At 43.0% G+C, this 22,933-nt stretch overlaps 1 protein-coding gene across 1 annotated transcript in view; it reads left to right on the forward strand.

Moving 5' to 3' along the window:
* Positions 1-22,933, forward strand: part of NSMCE2 (NSE2 (MMS21) homolog, SMC5-SMC6 complex SUMO ligase) — a 131,084-nt gene that overhangs the window by 22,705 nt on the left and 85,446 nt on the right. Inside the window, exon 3 of the mRNA XM_065668944.1 lies at positions 5,659-5,765. Within this exon, the coding sequence (XP_065525016.1) occupies positions 5,659-5,765 (107 nt within the window). The remainder of the gene's footprint in view (positions 1-5,658; positions 5,766-22,933) is intronic.

A 22,933-nucleotide genomic window follows, 5' to 3' on the forward strand; every position in this document is an offset into this window, starting at 1 on the left:
GACTTGAACTTGGACTAACTTTTAACCATCTTCCAGAAGAATGGTTTAGAGATAAGGCTGTTGGATATTGAGGAATATCACAGAATCACAGGCTGGTTGAGGTTGGACAGGACCTCTCCCTGCTCAAGCAGGGCCACATAGATTAGGTTTCTCTTTCTCTCATTGATGTAATTTCATTTGGAAGACATACCTACTTTTCGTGGGCATCTACGTGGAGGTATTGGTCTGAAAAATCACTTGTGCGTGCTCGGTCTCCTGGCTCTGGGTATATGACAGCACATTATATATGGTTGTTGGCCCTCCAATCAGCTATAATTTTTCTTTTCTTATGAGTGGCAGTCGATCAGCAGATGATTAGCTCCCTATCCAAAGGGCTCCATGGAGATTTTGGGGCACTCTACCTTCAGACATTTCTTTGGTTTTAAGGGGACACCTGCATTCAAAAGGTGAAATTTGTTTTCTCTGGTCTATTTATGTTCCTTTGTATCAATTCTCATTTCTTTTAGTTTAGAATTTTATGTTGTAGCATTCTGCTCTTTTTTGCAGCCTAATAGATAAAATATGTTACAGGTCAGGGAGATGAGATTTCCTAAGAAACGTCCTTTGGTGTGAGTTTTCTGAGGAGCTGTCCATAGATCTGAAGGAGAAGTGAAAATGCACCCTGGGTGCTGCAGAAGCAGTCAGCCTCCTCCTTAAGTTTCTCTTGGTCTGTGTAGTCTGAAGTACCGTGATAGGGTTTAAGTATATCTAGACAGAGGAGGGAAACATGCAGTGATTTCCTACATAGGTCTGTATCTTCTCACTTACTGAGCATCTAGACAGTAGAGGGATATCTTGCTACTGTCTTTTCGAAGTGTTTTGTGAATCTATTCTTAAAGAGAGTGGGTTGGTCGATGGTTTTTCTCAAGGTGTACTGTCCAACTTGGATTACCGACAGTTTTGAATAGACCAAAATTGGGGGCACAGAGGGTGTCTTTGCACTTTTGGTATTGAAAATTAAGTACTTGCTAAAAACAACAACAAAAATGCTTAGCTGTATCCTGAATTAAGAATGTACGTTCTCCTCCAGAGCATGGAACTAAATCAAAGAGTTGGGGAGCTTGTGTTCCTCTGCTGTCAGCAGTAACGTGAAACCTGCTGGCAAAGTGTGTATTTTATCTGCTCCTGGTGCGTATGAAGGCAACTGCCTACTACTGCTGTTGCTATTGGCTCAAGTGACAGATGTTTGTGTTACATGTGTTTTAAAAGTCTGAAAACTACTGTCAAAATTTATGGGCAATGGTACACCATTCCTCCTCTGCCTTGAGTGCTGGGAGAGCCTGATAGAAAAAACAGCGTGCAGCTTTGAAAGTCAAATTGATCTAATATGTAGTGCAAGTGGCATAACTGACTGTCCTGTTTTCTTTACATTGAAAGTTTAACTTTTGTTAGCCAATACTATAAAGATATGAGAGTGTATATAGATGTATTTATGTTAATCTGTGTTGTCTGTGCTTAAGCATTCACTTTTAGGACTGTTATATTTGTAGGCTTAGATCTTTCCTGTAATTTTATGGTATTTCAGACTATTTTGTGTTTGAGATACTCACTTCCACCACAGACTGCTTCCTTGAATTACTGTGTATTGGCTGCAGGACAGCTATAATACCCTGAATAAGCAAATACCGATGTTGTAACTTTTGCAGAGAAAAAGAGGTACTTCTGATAAATCCTGAGAAGTTGTGTTAAGTTGTGGATGTATACAGGGAACTCAAGTCAATAAGAACTCACACATTAGAAGGAAATGCAAGTTCTGGAAAAGCGGTTGGCATTTTAGGAGAGTGTTAATATAGGGAGTATGAAACCAGCACTGACTTGACTCTATTCTGTTATTGCGATTTCTGTTTTAACACTGTGGGGTTCATAATATGTAACCCAGCCCTGACTGATTTCAGTTTGAATCAGCAACAGAGCACCTGAGCATGATCAGTTTGGTCTCACTGGAAATGAGAAATTGAACTCTTGCTAGTCTCTTTATGTAATTTTGTTATTTAATATCTGGGGAGACTTTTCAGAATCGTATCCTTGTTTCCAAGATGAAAAGGGATCATAAAGTCCTGCAAGCTGGAATTCATGAAGCGTGCATATTCAGCCAGCTAATTCTATGATGATGCACATGGGCCTTTGAAAATGAAAATTATGGCCTTGAACTGGGCTTTCTGTGAGTAAAAGATGTAATATTGCAAAATGTATAATCTGTGGGTGGTGAGGGTAAGGACTTGTGGAGAAATGCTTACTAAACTCAACATATTTAGCCTAGATAACAAGGAGACTTAACTATAGTATGCAACTTCGATGGTATTTTGTGGCAGTAGCTAAAAGCATATGCAGATGGTTTGGAATGCATTCCTTAGATATGAATTAGAAACAAGATTAGGATAAATTTTGATCAGATAACAGAAAGGCACTGATCCAGCCTTTGATTTTGGTGTTGAGCTACGTTGTTGGCCTGCAGAGTGCAAGGTTTGAGTACTTTGGAGAGTTAGCTGGCTTTGTAGCTGGAGTCTGGCTGGAGGCTATTCAGCAGATAATGTGGTTGTAGTCTGCTGGAAGACAGTGCTTTGAATCTCTTTACCATCAATCTCTACTGCCCTCCCTGCAACTGAAATAAAAGTAGCAGCAGGGCTTGCAGAGTGCATAATGGACAGTGCCTGTTGAATCTTTCAAAAGCTTGATATGATTATTATATTTTGATGTCTCTTGATATTGTAGTGCTGTTGAACTAATGGGTTGGTGGGATTTGGGAGAGTGAGTTGTAGGATGGTGGAGAGGAGCTATACATCTTTAGAATCGTAGAATGGTTTTGAGTTGGAAGGGACATTAAAGCTCATAGAGTTCCAACCTGCTGCCGTGGGCAGGGACACCTTCCACTAGAGCAGGCTGCTCCAAGCCCTGTCCAACCTGGCCTTGAACACTTCCAGGGATGGGGCAGCCACAGCTTCTCTGAGTGCCCTGTGCCGGCGCCTCAGCACTCTCACAGGGAAGAACTTTTTCCTTGTATCTCATCTAAATACTTTTTCTTTTCCTTCATTTCTTGCTCCCCGGTAAGATCAGGTCAGCAGGTGTGTTCTGATAAGTCTGTGGTGGAGTCTGTTGTAAGGAAACGTTGAAGGTGCTGGGATCCCTGCCTTGATGAGCTGTAAAACTTTATATACCCACACAGTCACCCACAGCTTGTCATCATGTGCACCCTAGCTCTGCTCTGCGTCTGCTCCTTACCAGGGAGGGGCAGAAGTGCTCTGAGCTCATCAGGGGAAGGGAGAGCGTGGTGGGAGCAGAGCAGCCATGCTCAGCAGGTTATTGCAGTGTGTAATGTGAGACGAGATTTTTAAAGACAAGTGGAATAGCCTGTAATATAAGTTTTGTCTTAAATCTTGTTCAGGACATGGGGAGGTGAGTGGCTGGGAACAACATGAGAGATTTTCTCTTAGCTTTCAGCACTTTGGACTATGGATTGAACTGCAGATAGAAAATGGACTCTAGTATCTGTCAAAGAGCAGAAATAGGGGATGGAGAACAACTGATCTGTGTACAGTCCTTCAGATCTATCTTTATGTCCATAACACCTTCAAGGGCAGGCTATGATCATGTGTTAGTGACACATTCAGCAGTTTTCCAGTATATATGACATACTTCATGTGCATGAAAAAATAGCAACTGGGAAACAGCACTGAACATCGCAGGATTAAAACAAGCCAGTGGATAGGTGGAATGGTCAGTACATGAAGAATGTAGGGCAGGATGTATTTACAGCTAATATCCCTCATACCTGAGCTCTGTTCCACCCCTTTGAGCTTTATTTTAATGCATCTCTCAAGTTGTAACATTATTATTCTTTACCCAAAGCTTTTTGTAACTTTTAGGAAAGAGGGCGTTAATACAGCTCTCTTGGTGTTTAACAATGCACTTCTCTTCCCCTGAAAAAGAAAAGATTTAGGCCACAGTACTTTCCTTATGTCGTGGATATGATTCATTTTGGCCATGGGAGGAGAATGACAGTTACTTGTTACACAAACCTTTCCTGTGATTCATGGAGTGCCATTTGTGTCAGCCTTGAAGGAGGCACTTCATATGCTTCCTAGCAGGAAGGAAAAAGAGCATGATCATAGTTACCAGATAGGATATGGAAATTGGGTGGGAGGGAAGGGAAAAGGGAGAGAGAAATGCTGATTATTCAGAAGAAAATTGCAGGAATGCCAAGATTGTGTCTGCAACATCCATTCATCTGCTTAATGAAAAATGGATACATACCAAGCCTGTACCTAATTAAGGGAAACATCATGACTCTAATTGCCATGTTCACAAAATAGTATGGCTTATTATGTAACTTTTTTGTGTAAATACATCTTAGCGCTTTTCCTTCTGTCTCCTGGATCCATCTTTTTTTTTTCATATGGTAAGAAGTGCCTGTCCCTCGGTGATGTGTTTCAGCAACACATCAGATTTTGCTCTCAAGCTGAGACGGCCGTATACAATGCTTTATGTCAGCTTTCTGCAGAGAGAGATTTCTATGCTTTAGCATATTAATGTAGTTAGCAGCTTAGGAAGCGCACTAGCTTGCCAGATCAGAAGACATTTTGTTCACAAACAAAAGTAATTTAAAAAGCTGTACTATGATTTTCTGCCTCAAATTAACAGCACAGATTGGCTACTTAAACTCGTTTTAAAGAAGAATACTCCATGAAATGGCAACCTCTAATGCTGCATGGCAGATTTTGGGGCTCTTTCACAGCTTCCAGCTGCTTTCTGCTGTTTTTTCTTTACCTGCAAACTGCAGGGTAGGAATAATGGGAGGAGGAGGAGCAGAAACTTGTGCTTCTAATTTCTAAGCGTGAGGGGCTCACGGCTGGCAGTCCTCCCGCAGCTGGCAGTGTTCGGTGTGGTACATGCATGTGTCAGGAGATACAGCTGTGGCTGTTCAGCCCTGTAGCATCTGTGAAGGGTCCTTATCCAGCTAAGTAGATGCACAGCAACATTAGAAAGAGAAAGCAGAGGTGTAGTTAGAGAGGAAAGGAGTGAGATCAGGAGGAATGCAGAAGAGAATAAAAGTGGATGTGAATTACTAAGCACATCTCCGGTATTCATTGATTTTCACTGGCAATTAAAATTTTAGTGCTTGATTCACCAATGCTATTCAGTATCCCATTATTTCCTGTGTTATAAAATGCTGGCTCTGTTTGGATTTTGCAGTAACTATGTTTATTGGGGATAAGGGGTCTAATTATAGCTCTGAACTATACTGAGAGGGCATTTAAGTCTCTTCTGACTATTTCTGAGGCAGTGTGATGAGTCATGAAATATAACTTTTGCAGAAAATATCCCGATTGCCTAATGACTAGGTGTTGGTAGATGAAATCACACACACTCTCTCTTGTTCACATGAAACCAGGGAAGTGTCTTTCTGAGTAAGCTGTTTGTTCGAGTTACCCAAGAAATGTCAAGTCCACAGCTGCAAAATAGGCAAAAAGTATATGCCGAAGAGTTTGAAAGCACCTGCCATGCCTTACAGATGCTTTAGATATTCACGGCGTTAATACTTGTCTCTATATCTGCAAAGAAAAAATGCTGCCTGAAAACAATATAACTGATCATCCATGTACAATATATTTTGTTTTGCAGATGATGTAGAGGATGTTAACAGCATGGAAAAAGTCATGATAGAATATGCTGCAATGGACAGAGAACTTAATCATTATATGAGGGCAATTGAAGAAACGGTGAATCAGGTAAACTGCCACTTATGCTGAAGTTATGAAAGCATGTCCTTATTTAAACATTATCTTTCAATAGATGCAAATGTTACATTAAAATAATACGTAGTCAGGATGAGAGATCTTTGACAGTCATAAAGTACTGAAGTTAGCAGTACAACTATTCATTTTTCTAACCATCTCGCATGCTGTGTGATGCAGTTTCTAATTGCTCCCCACAAAACTCCTGTACCTGTTGGGATATGGGATGAGCAGTGCTTTGGGGATGACTGAGGATGTGTAGTTAAGACACCATAGTCTCAGCTGGTACCTGCTTCGTGTACTGCGGAGGATGGAAGCTGCATAATGAATGAGGCAGCTGATTTTCAGGAATAAAGTGGTTGTGGCAGTGGGAGCCTGGTTTCCGGAGCCTGGTTTCCGAAGCCTACCTGCTGTATGAATGTCCTGGTGCTTCATAAAGGGGGAGCTTGTTAGTCGTTTGCTCAGTCATCAAGGGTCTCGTTTGCTCCCTGACCCCCCTTGTGTGCAAGAATTGTCTCATTCCGGCACGTTTGGGGACTGCTGACTCATTGAGCGTGATGGCAGTTGTCCAGCAGGTGCCGGGGCAATGTGCGTGGAGCGTGGGGAACACGCGCTGGGTAAGCGCCTTTCCATCAGCAGACCGGGCTGCCGGAGGACGCCGTGGGTCAGGCAGCGGAGCCCAGCGTTCGGAGCGTTTCTCCCGTTCTGCCGTTCGCGGCCAGAACGCGACGTCGAACAAAACCCCGAGGGCCGGGGCCAGGCGGGGCGCAGCGGGGCTTGCCGCAGCACTGGCCACTAGGGGGCGCCGCGGTTGCGCTCCCCGAGGGCCGCGCTGTGCGGTGTCCGGCGCGGCGCGGGGCTGCCTGATGCTGTGCCGCGTGCTCGACTCTGCGGTGCCCGCACGCATCCCCCCATCAGCACCATGGCGGCCGTTCCCCCACCGCCGCCCCTCATGGTGCCTCACGGCTCTCCTGTCAGCCCCTTCGGTATCGGTCCCGGGCTGTCGGACTCGGCTCTGTAACCCCGTTACCACGATTCCAGTGCGCGGCCGCTGGTTCCCTCCTTCCCTGACCACTCTGGAAACGGAGTTTGCTCCTTTCTGACGGTCGCGGCCTGGCCATTGGCAGGCAGGTATTGGAAGTGTAGGCTCCACGGCAGATCCAGGTGCTGAAAAAGTCGGTTTCGGTGCAGTCTGCACTTGATAACTTCGCTTTTTTGGGCCACATCGTGCTTGGAAAATGCAGCTTTCAAAATGGCTGTTTTTAGTGTCTGAAATAGACTTTCAGGTGTCAGTTTTGTGTGGATTTATGTCAAAAAGGCAAAAGCCTGATTTCCCTTTAAGATGTTAAATCGATGTTCTGAAGTATGTTGAGCTTTTCAATTAAATGTCTTGCTATTGCTTTTTTGCTATTTTTAAAATCGGGAGAGTAAAGCAATTCATTTTCCACTAATTCTACTCTGAGAAATGCCTACGTGGGATTTATTTCATGGAAAGGTTTTCCTTTAATAAATCTTTTAAATCACCCTGAGTCAGACACTTTACTGAAAAATCTTCATTCAAATAATTAAATATTGCATGTTTAAAAGGAGTCAAAACCTGTGTCTGCATCAGCAGATGTTGGACAGCATTAAGTACAGTGTTCCCCATGCAGTCTTTAAATGCACATTTCAACTCAGATGTCACCATAATTGCAGACTTCCAAGTTTATATTTGTCAGAAACCGGATGAATCAGAACTTTTTCCTTTTATTTGGACTATCCATGGTTTTTAAAGCGTTCCTAGTAAAACATAACGTAGTCCTCACATCATTAGAGATTAATGAGGTGTATCCAGACGCGAGTGAAACCTAGTAGGTTCATATTTTGATTGCAAGCTATTAACTAGGTGATGTGTTATTGTTTCAAGTGATTTTCAACAGTGTGACTTCTTTTATTGTTCCTGTGTATAAGCAAGACACTTTCTTTATCCTCAGGAATATAAAGATCAAACCCATGCTTTCACCATCAAAGCACTCAAATCCTGTTTACTTCAGATGCATTCACGCAGGATCTTTTAAATTGAGCACAGCTTTAACTGAAGGTATTTTTGTGGGTGTAAGTAGGGCAATGATACATTCATGACTTTTAGGACTGGATTCAACAGTATCTGCTGTGTGCATAGTGCAAAAAATATGAAGTCCTGGAAGGGTTGGTTTTTATTTTTCCTCCCTTTTTCCCTAATGTAGCTCATTTATGTGTGATATTTAAGTGTCAGACACTCCTCCTTGTTTTGCTAAAACAAGCTTCTTCCCAGTTCTTTCATTTCTAACGTTTTAAAAGTGCAGCTCCCAGACATTTAACACATTTAAGAGTCTACGTGGATTATAAAGTCAGTAATGGCTAATCTATTAGCCTCTAGCCACACTTCTCCTATCTCTGCTTTGTACCTTGCTTTAGGGAATTCTCTGTACTTTCCAGTGCCAGGATCCTGAGCAAACCTTTATGAGTAAGAGAAATAAACTTGTGCAGTAGAACAGATACATTCTGTTCTCTGAAAAATAACAGCTAGTGCATTGTTTTGGGAGGATAGGTACGTCCCATGCCTCTAGAACTGCACAGGGTATCTCCAGCTACCTGTCAGAGACAGTTTAAAATCCGTTTCTGGGAAACAAAAACAGTTGCTGAATTTAGGGCTGCACCTGGAGGTAGCTGTTTAAAGGCTCTGGTTTAAAATAGCCTCCACTGGCTTGCTCCCTGCTTCCATCTGAATTCCTTACCTGAGGGCTTTCTCTGGGGAGCTGCAGCTGTCACAAGCAGTGTTTTTCGTATGCAGCATTAACAGTATTTATCTGAAGCTGCAAAACCTATTTTATATAATTATTTTGTGAGTTTGTATGTTGTCATTTTTTCTGGTCTTTAGTTTCTTCCTGCAGCAGTGAGTCTGAAAGTACGTTGTATTCTGTGTTTCGCCTTCTGATCGCTCGCTTGTGGTGAAATGTCCAACTGGATGTTAGCAAGATAAGGCTACAGAGGCAGTAAAATTCCTAGTTTATTATTTTATTATGTGTGCCTTTAAATGCCATTGACAAAAAGATGATACTGTACAACAAAAGTACAACTATTAACTAGCATGAAGTAGTCACATGTTTTTAAAAGCCAGGGTTTTTGCTGATTGAGGCTGCAGTAGGTGGAAAGCAGAAGGTGGAATGCACCAGCATCCTCTTCTGGTAGAATCAGCAGCCTGTTGAGCAAGAAATGAGCAGTTGAATCACCCTGTTTCCAACAATAGACTGTGGGAAATCCTTTGTTTGTGGAAACTCCCTTTGCCACTGGATTTTCTTGTACCTGTGTAATGACTGGACTCCTACTGCTGCTTCTTTTTTTCGCTTTTAACGGTTATGTTTAAATAAATTACCCAATATTTGGGTCCTTTCCATGCAGTCTGGACAGCACTTTTATGTTTAGTGTAACAACAAAAGACTGATGGAGGTGGAGTTATCTCTTGGAGACTTCTTTGTACTCTTGCAGAGGACCCAAGTGATCGGGACCCAGGCGGACTTAGCCAGCTCAAGTGTCCCCAGCTCTGGGAGAGCTCTCAAGTGGCCAGTGTGCTAGCATGTTGTGCCTGCTTTCTCACTCCCACTGTGCTCTCTGGATTAGCAGGAGTGTTGGTGGTGGACTCTGATCACTGTATCAGCTCTTCAAGCATTTGGCTTGTTTGGGACTGTAAAATCTGGCGTAAATTTTCTGAAGTCATGGACTTCTCTAAAAGAAAGGCATCACAATGTATTTACTGCAGACTGGGCTAGAGAACAAGGAAGACATAGCAAACTTTGCAATGTTGCGTTATTCCCGCCTCTCTTCTGCAGGGAAAGAGAAGCTAGGCTATTTTGTTTCATTTGGAGGTGACAGCAAAGTGCTCAGAGTGGCAGTGGCATCTCCGGCAGAGATTGCTTCGTATTTCCTCTTGCAGGTTTCTGCTTTGCCAAACATCAGTTTATCTTGCTTGAATTGTGTCTGCCTTTTGCTAAGCCTGGGCTCTGTGAGGGAGGGTAAAATCTAAAGCTGAGTAAGGTGGAAGAAAAACATAGATGTGTTTAAGAAGAATTTGAAGAACCAGTTTAAGGATGCACAGAGTGGGAAAAGGCAGGGGGAAGGGTAAAGGACATGGATTTAGGAAGTCATGAGGTCATATAGAGAAATGAGAAAGAGGCTGGTTGAAAGAGTGCTGGGAAAGAGGTGGTGTTTTGCTGGAACAAAAAGATGGAAATATTAAAAGCGTGTTGGTGCTATGTTTGATCACTGTTCTGCTCAGAACAGCATTCCCATGTTGTTCTAGGTGAGTCATTTCTGTCAACATGTCAGTGGCTGCTGACATCTTTGTTTTCTGATTGTCCTGCATGGAAACCGATTTGGACAATTATAACTAAATTAGATCAAAGGTAATTATAGTTTGAATACAGGAAGTGAGATTAAACATGTTCTTTGTTGGGTTTTATCTGTAAAACTACATACAACTGATGTAGGTGTATGTCTTGATAGAGTTTGATATATAGATGTGTTAGTCATTCATGCCTGCGTGACTTCACACCTTGTCAAGTGATCAGTCTTCCTTTGGCAAAGAGGAGGAGTTCCTTGCACCATGTTCCTTGTATGAGAGCAGTTTTGTCTCTACAGATTATACAGGAATTACTTTTACATTTGTTTTGTATTTTTGATAATAGTTCCCTTTAGATGAGTTCACTGGGCAGGGAATAGGAGTGGGCGCTTGTTCACTTTGTCAGTAGTTTAGAGCAGATTACTTACTATCTTCATGCCCAAGTGTGTGGGATCTAACCCTGCAGAGGAACAGTTCCCTTCAGTGATGTCGGTCATACTCATTCCAAGCGTGCAGCTTGCGTGTGATCTAAGTAGCATCTGCAGAAAAGGAAAGAATCCCGTTTGAAACTGCTGTACAGCAAAGTCCATGGGCTGTGTTTGACTTGCAGGTATTTAGAAGAATTCCAGTTTCGTCACTTAAACCTCATTACGTAACGCTGTAGTGGCTTGGGCAGTCTTCCTTGGTCTCAGAGAAATGAAAGGGAATAAAGATAGTATCTTTATTACGTGGCCTCTGCCAGCATAACTGTGTTGGCCACAGGTCCTAGTGGAGAAGGTTCTGCCAATGTAGCCAGGTCATCTCTTTTGACAAAGCAAACTAAGGCAACAAAACACTTTATATAGTGGTAGCTCCACCTGCAGTGCGGGTTTTGAAGGAATAGCGAGGTCAGCCAGGGCATATGATTTCACCCAGCCCCCATTCTCCTTGGTGGTGGTAGAACTTACGTGGTGACCCAGTCCAGTCTGTGTGGCAGGTACTGACAGTGTCATCAGTGACCTCCGCTGCCTGTAGAAATAGGGCTGTGCTTCAAAATCACTTTGACACTTAGTTTTCTGTAGGGCTAAGTAACAGGCAGACTACGAGTCCCATGGGATTCATTTGCTTTAGTTGGTTCAGGACTCAGCCAGTGACTGGCACTGTGATACCCATTACAGCACTGTCAGTGAAACAATTTTTGACATGGAGCTTGTGAGTTTCGTAGCAAACAGCCTTGTTTGGTGCTGATGTTTTCCTAATGAGCACTTTGCTCTTCTTTTTCTTCTTGCTGCACTGTCATGACAACATGTTTTAGGACAAAATCTGCTGACAATACCCATATCTGCAACTATGACCTTTACTGTTCCAGCTGAGTTCAGAGCGTTTGCTCCCATACGTGCAGGGCATCAGTGCTGCTTGACTCTGAAGTCTTGTGTGCTAGCCATGAATATTTTGAGACCCTCTGGTGCACAGAAATAGCTCAGGAAGATGTTTGTGGAGTCTGCTGCCATGAAAAGGAGTTCAGTGAAACAGATATATCTTTTCTTGGACTGGTAGGAAAGATGAAAGAGCTGTTTTAGTCTTTCACTGCATTTATCCTGAGTCTATAATTGTAGAAGCAAATGAATCTATCTTAAAGTTCACTTACAACATACTGAAGTGCACCATCAACGGGAGCAAGTCAATCCTCTGGTGAAAGGCATTATACCTGTGCAATGTCTTCTCTCCCATGGAACAGTATATAGATTTCTGGAGAAATTGCTTAAAGTTTTTGTTAACAATGCATGTTTCCTTGGCCATTATTTTGGTACCTTGAATAACCAGAATTGCTCTCTACTGCTTTTTTACTTGCTAGCTACTAATGAAGCCACTGCAGACTGATAATTCATCTTACAGAACTGTAGAATCATAGAATGGTTTGGGCTGGAAAGGACCTTAAGATCATCCAGTTCCAACTCCCTGCCATGGGCCGAGGTGCCTTACACTAGACCATGTCACCCAAGAGTGTCCAGCCTGGCCTTGAGCACTGCCAGGGATGGGGCATTTACCACTTCTGAGTAAAGTATGGGCATTGTGTCAAATCTGTGTCAGGGCTCAGACAGGATAATAGGGGAAAATAGTATGTCACTCTATAGTTATGCCTCTGCATATATGTAATGCCATAGGGCTGACTAAAACTTTTACAGGCATAGCTATGAAGTTCTTTAACATTTTAAAGTTTCTTCAGTGCGAGTTCTTTGATGTAATTCAGAATGCTCTGTCCTACTGCCATCTCCAAACAGTAATTCAAACAATATTGCCCTGTTGTAGGCATGTTCTCCATTTCCTGCAGAAACTGGGACAAGGATGCATTTCAACACATTTCTAATATTTACTTTATAATATTTACTTTGCTTTTTTGTGTCTGTCTCTGTATGTGTTGGGCTCAGCATTTGATGGAAGCCGCTTCTTTATTTTCCCAGAATTAGTAAGCTGTGTGTATCGTTCATTGCAATAATATGTCAGAGTCCACAATTGATGAGCTGCAATAAAAATATTGTTTTAGTGGGCAGTATATAAAGAAGTAGGAGTAGTGTTTTATTTCATGTGGTTTATATAGCACAATCCTCAGTGTGTCTGAGTGTCTCATAGCACGCATGAAAACACGTCCTGCTTTTTGGAGACTAAACCCTGGCAACCCTTGCACAAGAACATAGGTTTGTTTGTCTTCACTGTGGTTACTTACATTTGTCAAGCTAAACATTCTCCTAAATATTTGCAGTGTCAACACTGCAGTTGCTGAAATGGCCGGTGGCCTGTGTGAGGAGGAGTGGGGCAGCACTCTGCTGGTTAACAGAGTGGGGATTTGGGGGAGAAGAAATGTTCTGGACTGAGGGCCATTACATGGAACTGGGAGCTCCATAGACAGACTGGAAGCAGGGATAGTATTTAGAACCACAATGCCAAAGAAATCCTCAGAACCCTAGAGTAATTGGAAAGCTGTGTTTGTTATGCTGGGCAGCAGTGCTGCCCAGAAGGTAACAAAACTAGCTTGGCCTTAAGGAGGACTGGATACTGTATTCAGCTCTAATAGCAGCCTGTGTGGTTGACCTTGACAAATTGTTTTACTCTGTGCCCTGGGCTATGGTCCCATGTTCATTAATACCACTTTTGTGCAGTACCAAATCACCTGGTAGCACACTCTCATCACATAAGCCAGATCACATGATATCATGTTTGTGCTGGCTGCGTGCTGGTTGCAGAAGGGCAGACGCTACCTGATGGAGCAGAACTCAGTGTAAAATCAGAATTGGCAGGGTGGGTTGCACTTATTCAGTGTGTCATGCGGCTGTGGTGGTTTTGATCTTGCACTAGACATACTGAAACTGAATTTACTGACCAGTTCAACCACCAGCTCAGTCATGTGGACAGCATCCCCTATCTCTGTCTGGGAAGAGATTGTTTTTTCCTATCTGAAGCAATTTGAAATCAGGTTTTTTAATGATTTTATTTTAATACTAGGGATTGTACTTGGCAGTCTGTACTGTTTCTGGAATTCCAGAAGGTCACAACAGAGAGCAACTGAAAGTTTTCGTGGTTTGGATCCCTGCTTTTCTAGGCAATGTCTGCTTGTCGGAGTCATCAGGAGTTAACACTGTCTGGCTTCGTTTAGCCAAGAGGAAGAAGATAAAATTATGAAATGGAATGAAAGTATAAATTAAAAGGCCATCTGCATCTCAGACCATGGAGTATTATTTGTTTTGTCGATGAAGCTTATAACTGGCAATGCTGGAGTTGTAGTTTCAGTCCATCAGTAGTGTAAACAGTCTGTCAAATAAACCATCTCATCTAGAAAGCTCCTGCTGACAGTCCAGGGATTTAAATGCTGGGCCAAGGGGCGGGGGGTGGGCGCTGAAGATGGGATGATTCTCAGCAGCAGGGGTTTAGACTTGGAATTAGTTTCTCCTGTTAATTGAACACACCCAAGTGGATCTGTGTCTTTGGGGAGGCAGTCCTGGAATGCCTTCCCTCGAATGTCTCGCTCCAAATGTTCAGTGTTGTTTTAATTAGTGTAATTGCTTCCAGAAAGTATATGTTGGGTATTTTAATATTCCTCCCCCGAAAGTTTAAATGTTTGGTCATTCGTTTAGAAGCATTTACTCTTTCTTCTAGTATGTTTTTTAGCTGACCTTATCAATAAAAATACTCAGTTACACAGATTTTCCCTCTGCAAAATTCTTGGCAGCATCCTAATGAATCACAGATAAAATGTTGCTTACAGCATTAACTAGATCACACTTTTTTGTGGCTGCTACTACCCTGAATTTGTTTATGTTAAACAATTTCAGCTGATAAGGAGTTAGTAGAAGTTGCTACTCTCATTCCTAACTTCGTCATGGATTATGTGGGACTTCGCTGAGCTGTCCAATACTGGGTGTAAGCAGGAGTGTGCATGCAACAAGTGACATGTAGTTTAGAATGTACCAGATTCTTGAGTCTTCATAACAGGGGTTGTTCTGAATGTTTTAACTTTCACAGACCTGCATATTTAGGGCCTTTGTTTAAACGGGAAGAACTGAAGGTTTGTGGAGCATTTCTTTGTTTTAGTTTTTGATGCTGGGAATTAAGAGCAGCTTTTTGATGTTTATTTCATTAAAATATATAATGGATTTCTCATGATTTTTAGCACATGTGCTCCACCTACTTTGCAAATGTTGAATTGTCTTCCTCACCTTTCATATTGCTCCTGTTGATGGGAGGTAGTGCTTTGATTTCAAGGGAGCAGCATGCCTTCTTTGTGTCTGTGATTTGCTGTAGTATATAACTGCCTATTTTAGTGCTCACTAAAATAATAATTAAAAAGTCTGCTTAATAGTATGTATGCATTTTATTATCTTTCCAACTTGAGTAGAGGTTTCAGGAAGGACCGAAATCCTGCCAGAAATCAATACCAGATGTCACGGTATCTCCCAAATGTGGCCCCATTGGTGATAACCTACTGTGGGTTATAAACACTGCTTGATAATAAGGGTTGGCAATTTGGGCTCATTTCTGGGCTCTCATCTTACTTAACTAAGTGCATTGCCTGTGTAAGCTGATTTAACCAGCTGAAGTATTTCTTTTATCCCTAGACTTGTGTGTTAACACTGACAGTGAATGAAAAATATTTAAAACGAAGGAAGAAAATAAGTGTATACATCAGATACCCTCCACACTTCCTTTTAAAGCGTAAAGTTCCCACGTTGTCACGTAGTCACACATACTACACCTAATAAATTCCACAAAACCAGAGAAAGGAAAAGCTCGGTATTGTTCCTTCTCTTAACTCTTCTGTCTCTTTTGAAATGTTTATGCTGTGCTGCATTGTGAACAATTCACAGTGTTTATTCAGCTAGATGCTCATCCTCTGGTCAAAGCTGTTGTGATGCTGTTTTTCCTCAGCAGTTTGTTACCTGAGGAGAGGAGAGGACAGTAAAGGCTTGGATGCAATGGTGAGTTTACAAGGGATGTTGGGAGATGGCAACTCGAGTAGGGAAACCTTACAGGGTGTGGTTTTGTGGTCTGTGCTAATTGTTTTAATGATGAAGTGTGGGCTGAAGATGAAATGTTTCTCTATGGATGTTTTTATGCTTAGTTGGAGCTGATCAAGGGATACAGGTAAAGGCTGGGCTGCACTCGAGTCAGTTTAGTAAAACTGTCTGTTGAAACAGGGCGTTCCTGGACTTAGCTATGAACACCACCACTGTATGCTCTTACTCCCTGCAGGACTATCCCACCTTCCCACTGCTGTCTGTTCAGTTTCACTGCCTGCTGGAGCCACAGCCCTCATCACCACCTCTTTTCCACAGAGTCATGTTAATTATGTTCAGTTTGGTGGGAAGCTCTTCTTCCTCTCCTCTTGCTTCTTCCCTTCTTACAGGCTGCTTAGGCTTTAGAATCCCTTTCTCATCTTATTTTGACCAAAGCTAGAGTTGGCTGTTGTTAGTTGCTGGCGCTTGGAGAAGATTTACAGAAGCATTGCTGTTTCTCCCATTGACACAGTGCATAATATCTCTTGGCAGACAAAATCTGACAGAGCAGTGGAGATCTGTGAACAGTGTCTTAAGAGAAGATACGTCCATGAGTCAGATTTGCATAGAGCTGCTCCATCAGTTACAACGATGTGTGTCCCTGCTAACACTCAATGAGCTAATTAGACCTGATTGTAGAGCTAGCCCTCTTCCTTAATCTACCACAGGTTTGTATATGACTGGCCTCCTTCATCAGTCAGGCTTATAAACATCTATCAGACAAATCCCATCAACCAGGCTTATATGCACAGCATAGATAACTAGAGTTGTAACATGTATTACAGCTCGACATGATTTTATACTCAGCCATTTCAAAACCCCACAAAACTCAAACCCCAACTCCTTATATTAGTCCCTCCTTGTAATAGTTCTTTTCAATGGTTATTTGTCTGTTAAAATTTTTCATAGAAGGACAGTGTTTTATGTTAAGGAGAAAATCCAGTTGAAGCAAAAAGCTCCAATAGAGGATCACAGGTGTGGCTTTACTTCTCTTCAAGGCGAAACTGCCAGTTAATTCAGATAAGAGGTGACTTTAATAGTAGCGTGTACAGTCATGGATGGAACAGAAGTGCTTGTGTCACATAAAAACAAAGAGCCATTTAATGAAATTATCCAGCAGCAGGTTTTAAACCAACAAAAGGAAGTAACTTTTTACAAAGTGAATAATTACATTGTGGAATTAATTGCCACAGGATGTTATGGAGACCAGAAGCATTAATGGGTTCAAAAAGCTAATAGACAAATTAATGGAAGAAAAACTCATTGAGAGCTATTAAATGTAAAGATTCAAATACAGTCACTGTCTTGGGAAATCCCTAAACTGCAAGTTGCTGGAAGTAGGAAAAGTATGTGGTGGGAAACAGGGGAAGATCTTTCTGTTTGGTGCTCTTGTTATACTCCTATTCCAGCTTTTTGCTTCTGCTGCTGTCAAAGACAAGAGCATACACTTTGTGGATCTTTGGTCTGATGCAGTATGCACATCTTTATGCAACAGAAAATAGAGAGTCCACAAGCACTACTGCATCCTGTAATTTATGTTGACTGGCTGCATAGCTTTAGATGAGTAAATTTTATACTTAATTTCAAACCTATTTTGGAATGTAATTCTATCTTAAAACTATCTTTTGCCTCCATCATTTTTAATATTTGGAACGTCTTCAGGATATCTAATAATTTATCTCACTGTTCTTACTCATATAGTGGATGATTTAAAAACTAAGTAAATGAACAGCTCCTGCTCTGGGCATGGTTACATAATTGAAAAATTGTTAATCTCAAAGCTCACTTCAAATCTCTATCATATAAAACCACACAAACCGTTTAATAATTAGGTACTAGCAGATAAATTCCAGCTTGAAGTTAGCAGAGCTGCACCCACTTGGACTAGGGAAGGGTTGAATCTTCAGCTAGATCCTTGTCTAGCAGCCAGTTTTCTCTCTTAATGCCCAAGAAAAACTTTATAACTTGTTCTGAATAGCAAATCTCACTTGTAGTATTGGCAGGAGGAGGTGAACTACAGCTCTGGGTTAGTAGCTGCTGGAACTCCTTATAAGTTTGATGAAATTTTTGGTGGATAAAGAACTGGCTGGGTGGCCACACACAAGAGTTGTGATCAGTGGCTCAATGTCCGGCTGGAGATCAGTAACGAGTGGTGTCCCTCAGGAATCGGTGTTGGGACTGGTCTTGTTCAATATCTTTGTCTGTGACATGGACAGTGGGATTGAGTGCGCCCTCAGCAAGTTTGCCAATGACACCAAGCTGTGTGGTTCAGTTGATACACTGGAGGGAAGGGATGCCATCCAGAGGGACCTTGACACGCTTGTAAGGTGGGCTGATGCCAGCCTTATGAAGTTCAACCACGACAAGTGCAAGGTCCTACACCTGGGACAGAGCAATCCCAGGCACAGCTACAGACTGGGCAAAGAAGAGATTCAGAGTGGCCCTGCGGAGAAGGACTTGGGGGTGCTGGTCGATGAGAAAATGAACATGAGCCGGCTTCAGTGTGCGCTTGCAGCCCAGAAAGCCAACCGTATCCTGGGCTGCATCAAAAGGAGCGTGACCAGCAGGTCGAAGGAGGTGATCCTGCCCCTCTACTCTGCTCTTGTGAGACCTCACCTGAAGTATTGTGTGCAGTTCTGGTGTCCTCAACATAAAAAGGACATGGAACTGTTGGAACAAGTCCAGAGGAGGGCCACGAGGATGATCAGGGGACTGGAGCACCTCCCGTATGAAGACAGGCTGAGGAAGTTGGGGCTGTTCAGCCTGGAGAAGAGAAGACTGCGTGGAGACCTCATAGCAGCCTTCCAGTACCTGAAGGGGGCCTATAGGGATGCTGGGAGGGACTCTTCATCAGGGACTGTAGTGACAGGACAAGGGGTAACAGGTTCAAGCTTCAACAGGGGAATTTTAGATTGGATATAAGGAGGAAATTCTTTCCTGTTAGGGTGGTGAGGCACTGGAATGGGTTGCCCAGGGAGGTTGTGAGTGCTCCATCCCTGGGTGCGTTCAAGGCCAGGTTGGATGAAGCCTTGTGTGGGATGGTTTAGTGTGAGGTGTCCCTGCCCATGGCAGGGGGATTGGAACTGGATGATCTTGAGGTCCTTTCCACCCCTAACTATTCTATGATTCTGTAAATTCCAACTTAAGTACCTGGCAGTGTTCAAGGCCGGGTTGGACAGGGCTTTGAAAAGCCTGGTCTAGTGGAAGGTGTCTCTGCCCATGGTAGGGGGCTTAGAACTAAGCGAGCTTTAAGGTCAATTCCAATCCAAACCATTCTATGATTCTATGATGAAATGTTTCCCTAGATGTTTAGGTACCATACAGTGTAGGTTTTTTACTCATTTTAATAGATGAGAATCTAAAAGTTTTAAGACCTGGATCAGTGAACATAAAAATACCTTTTATATCCCCATCAACAGTGTTATAAACTAGAAACATGGTCCAGCTGAGCTTAAATGTATGGTCAGCTAAGCTGAAGTTAATAGCACTGTCAGAAAAAAAGAAGATCATTATTTTACGTGCACTTTCCCCACTTGAGGACATTGTGGCTCCACCATTTCGTAACTCCTCTCTAAGCATGTTTTGCCTCTCTCAGCCTCCTGTTTCTCAGACTAAAAAAAAACCAGCTGCTTCAGCTTCTATAGTCATGAGCCCATGGCCCCTTCCCAGACTCCAGTTTCTCCACATGCCTCTTGAACTGGGGAGTCTGATATTGTGTGCCGTGTTTTAGCTATCACCAAGTCAGTGCTTCCTATAGAGGTAAAGTAACGTCCTTTGTTGTGCTGGCCACACTGCAGATAATGTAGCCAGTAGCCAATTTGCCTTATTAGCAGTGGGAACGTTTCCTCACATTTCCCTTGGCATCTTCCATAACTTCCCTGTCCTTTTCAGCAGAGCTGGTACAAAGCCAGCCTGTTCCTAGCATGCATTGATGCATGGGGTTACCTGCCCCTAGAAAAGCTGCAGAACTTTTCTTCTTCAACTCAACATTTCCAGTCCTGTATTTCCTTGAGGTCCTCAGGTATTGGCTAGAAGGTTGCTGGGAGTGCATTGTATTTCATCACCCACATCACTGGTGAAGATATGAAACATTTTTAGCCCTACTGTTCGCCACTATAATACTCTGCTTGGTACTGGCTACCAACTGGATATCAAACTAACATTTACTGTGAATGTTACCCTCTGAGCCCAGTTGTCCCAGTAATTTCCAGTCTGCCTACGAGACCATTTGATTACATCCACTGCTCTCCCTACATCTGCATTTCAGGTCAGTTCATCACATAAGGCAATCAGTTTGATCAAGCATGAACTGCCCTTTGTATGTCCGTGTTGATTGTTACTGATTACCTTTTTGTTCTCTGCGTGTTTGGAGGTGGATTCCAAAAGGATGTGGTATATAATCTTCCCAGGGGATGAGGTGAGATTGACTTGGAGTTTCCCAAGTTCTTTTTCTCATGCCTTTCTAAAGACAGGCAGAGTGCTTTTTCCAGTTTGCAGGGGTCTGCCCCTATGATTGTGCTTCTTTTGGAAGCGGCAGGCAGGCTTCTTCAAGTCACATCAGCCAACTCTTTCAGATGAATCTTGTCTGTCCTCATAGCTTTCAATATGGCCAGCTCTGACTTACTCCTAACTTGTTGTTCCTAATGTGTTCCTTCCCAAACCAGCCTAGTACATCTGGAAATCTAGGAGTAATCTTTGTGAAGACTGAGTCAAAAATGCATTGAGTACTTCAGCCTTTGCTATCTGCACAGCCACTAGGTTGTTTCTGCCATTCAGTAACATCCCCGTGTTTCTTCTGAACTTACACAATTCCCTCCTGCTGCTGTTTATATCCCTCACTTATTTTAATTCTTAATGTGTTTTGGTTTTCCACATTTTGTTCCTAAGTACCAAAGTAGTGCTTTTCTAATCCTTTTTTTGTTGCCTGTTCTTGTTTGCTGTATGCCGTCTATTTGCATTGCAGTTCATTAAGAAGCTCCTTGCTTAGTCAAGTGGCTCTTGTACTGAAATTTCCAGTCATTTTGTGCAGCAGGATTATCTGTTCCTGAACTCTCAGTAAGTTTTCTATAAACACTTACTAGCTGTCCTAGGCACCTTTTGCATCAACTTCCCAGGAGATTTCTGCAGAGCCATCTCCTGAATAACCCAAAGTCCGCTTGCATAAAATCTTCTTACCTTCCCAGTCTTCTGGATCCTGAATGCAGTCATCTGATCACTGCTCCCAGGCTACTCTCTGTGACCACATTTGCCACTTGTTCTTCCGTGTTTGTACACAGAGGTCATGTAAAGTATTACCTTTGTTTGGGCTCTGTAGCATTTACATTAAAAAGCTATCAATAATGCAGTCTAGAAGTACCCTGGATTGTTTGCACAATGCCATGGTACCCGTGTGGTTAAAATCCCCAGTGAAGACCAGGGCTGGTAACTGGGTTGCTTTTGGTAGTAGTTTGTAGACAGCCCTGTCTACTTTGGCCCCTTGAGCAGGTAGTACCTGGCCCCTGTGCTGTGTGGCCAAGGTTGCTTTTGTCTTTGCTTTTGACTGGAAGATCTTTGTCAGATACATCCCTGGTTTCACACTGGACCTCTGCACAGGCAGAGAGATGCCTTGTAAGTAAGTGCAACTGCCCTTCTGCGCTGCCTGTTCTCCTTGAAGCCCCGCCATGGCACTCTTCCAGTCATGGATGCAGTCCCATTTCATCTTTGTGATCCTGATCACATCAGAACTCTTTGACTGTGCCAGACTTCCAGTCCTTCTTGTTTGTTGGCCAAGCTCTGTGTTAGTTCCCAGACACCTGAGGTAAGCCTCTCTGCACACCCTCCCTCCAAGTGGAAATGTGTAACTTTCCTTGTGGCCTTTTCTCACACTTTCTTCTCCGTTCCTTTCTGTCTGGGCCAAGCACCCATTCCTCAGTGAATTTTATTTTAAAGCTATCCTCACTAGAATAGGAGGTCTCTTCATAGAGATGTTTTTCTCTTTGTCAGGTGGCTTCCAGATCCTTGTAGCAGTGCATCTTCACTGGATGGGGCATTGTAATCAAAGAAGCCAAAGTCTTGCTGGTGACAGCAACTGTAAACCAGGTATCAGTAGACTGACATCAGTAGACATCTGCTAGCAAGGCCTCTCCATTGACTAGAAGGATTAAAGAGAGCTCTACTGGGATTTCTGCCTTCTCATACTGCTCTGAGCTCTCTGTTCTATTTGAGCTGCTCAGAGTTTTCCTTGTTGCTGCTTTTCTGCAGGGGTTAGCAGCAAGAAGCAGAATTTGGAAGGCTGGGTGAGTGTTGGCAATTCCTGTGCCATATGAGTGATCTAGGTTCTGGGCAAGCAACAGACTCACCTGGAAAACAGGTATGGATTCTTCTGTTTCATACAGGGGAGTATCATTAGCCACTACCACCAGTGCTTTCTATAGTATAGTATCCAAAGACTTGAGATACCCACTTAGAATTTTCTCCTCAGACATCCTCCACTGTTACTGAAAATTGGCATCTGGAGGAGGAATCAGGGCTTTACTCTTGTTACCTGAAGTCACAGGCTTCTAGCTTCCATCCTCTGCAAGTTTGTATCCTGTGGTCCTTCAGTCATTCCTTTCTTCATTTCATGCCTTTCTTAAGGGGGTTATGTTTTGGAGAAATTTCTTCGGAGGTCCTGCTGGTGTCTTGTGCGGCAGCCCTTATGCAGGGAAGGCCCCTGACCTCTCTTGGCAGCTCCTAACTGAGCATAGCACTGATGTAGTGAGAACACACCTCCCCGTCTCTCTGCCCCAGGGAGGAGCACTGTGTGTCTGAGCAGTCCAGAATGTACCCTGAGCACATCCACAGAGGCTGAGGTTGCCAAGAGTACCAGCAAAGCTGCGCTGGTGACCTGTGCTCCGTTATCACCATTTGTGAGCGGCTTCAGTTGGTGACATCTCTGGGATTTCTTTACACTCCCTGAAATCCACCTGCCATATTAACTGCTTTTGTGTCCTGATGGTAGGGCTTATTGTTGCTGGTGTTCCCGAGGGTGCACCATCTCATCTCTAGATGAGTAGGAAGGTGATGCAGGTTAACTGCCACTAGTGAGACTCCCACCTGGCTGGGAGCTCCTCATGCTGCCGGTTAGTTAGCTCCCTGCCCTGTTTGCTTGCCTTGTGATCACATCACACATGACTTCTTCTTGCACTGCTGTTCAAAACAATGGTTGGAAGGTAGACATGGGTTAGCCATGTGCTTTAGGACTAGGAGTAGCAATCCTAGTTTTGGGATAGGCAACTTAGGGTGATTTATACAGGGAT

Source organism: Lathamus discolor, chromosome 2 (assembly GCF_037157495.1).
Source record: "Lathamus discolor isolate bLatDis1 chromosome 2, bLatDis1.hap1, whole genome shotgun sequence".
Taxonomy (NCBI): Eukaryota; Metazoa; Chordata; class Aves; order Psittaciformes; family Psittacidae; genus Lathamus; species Lathamus discolor.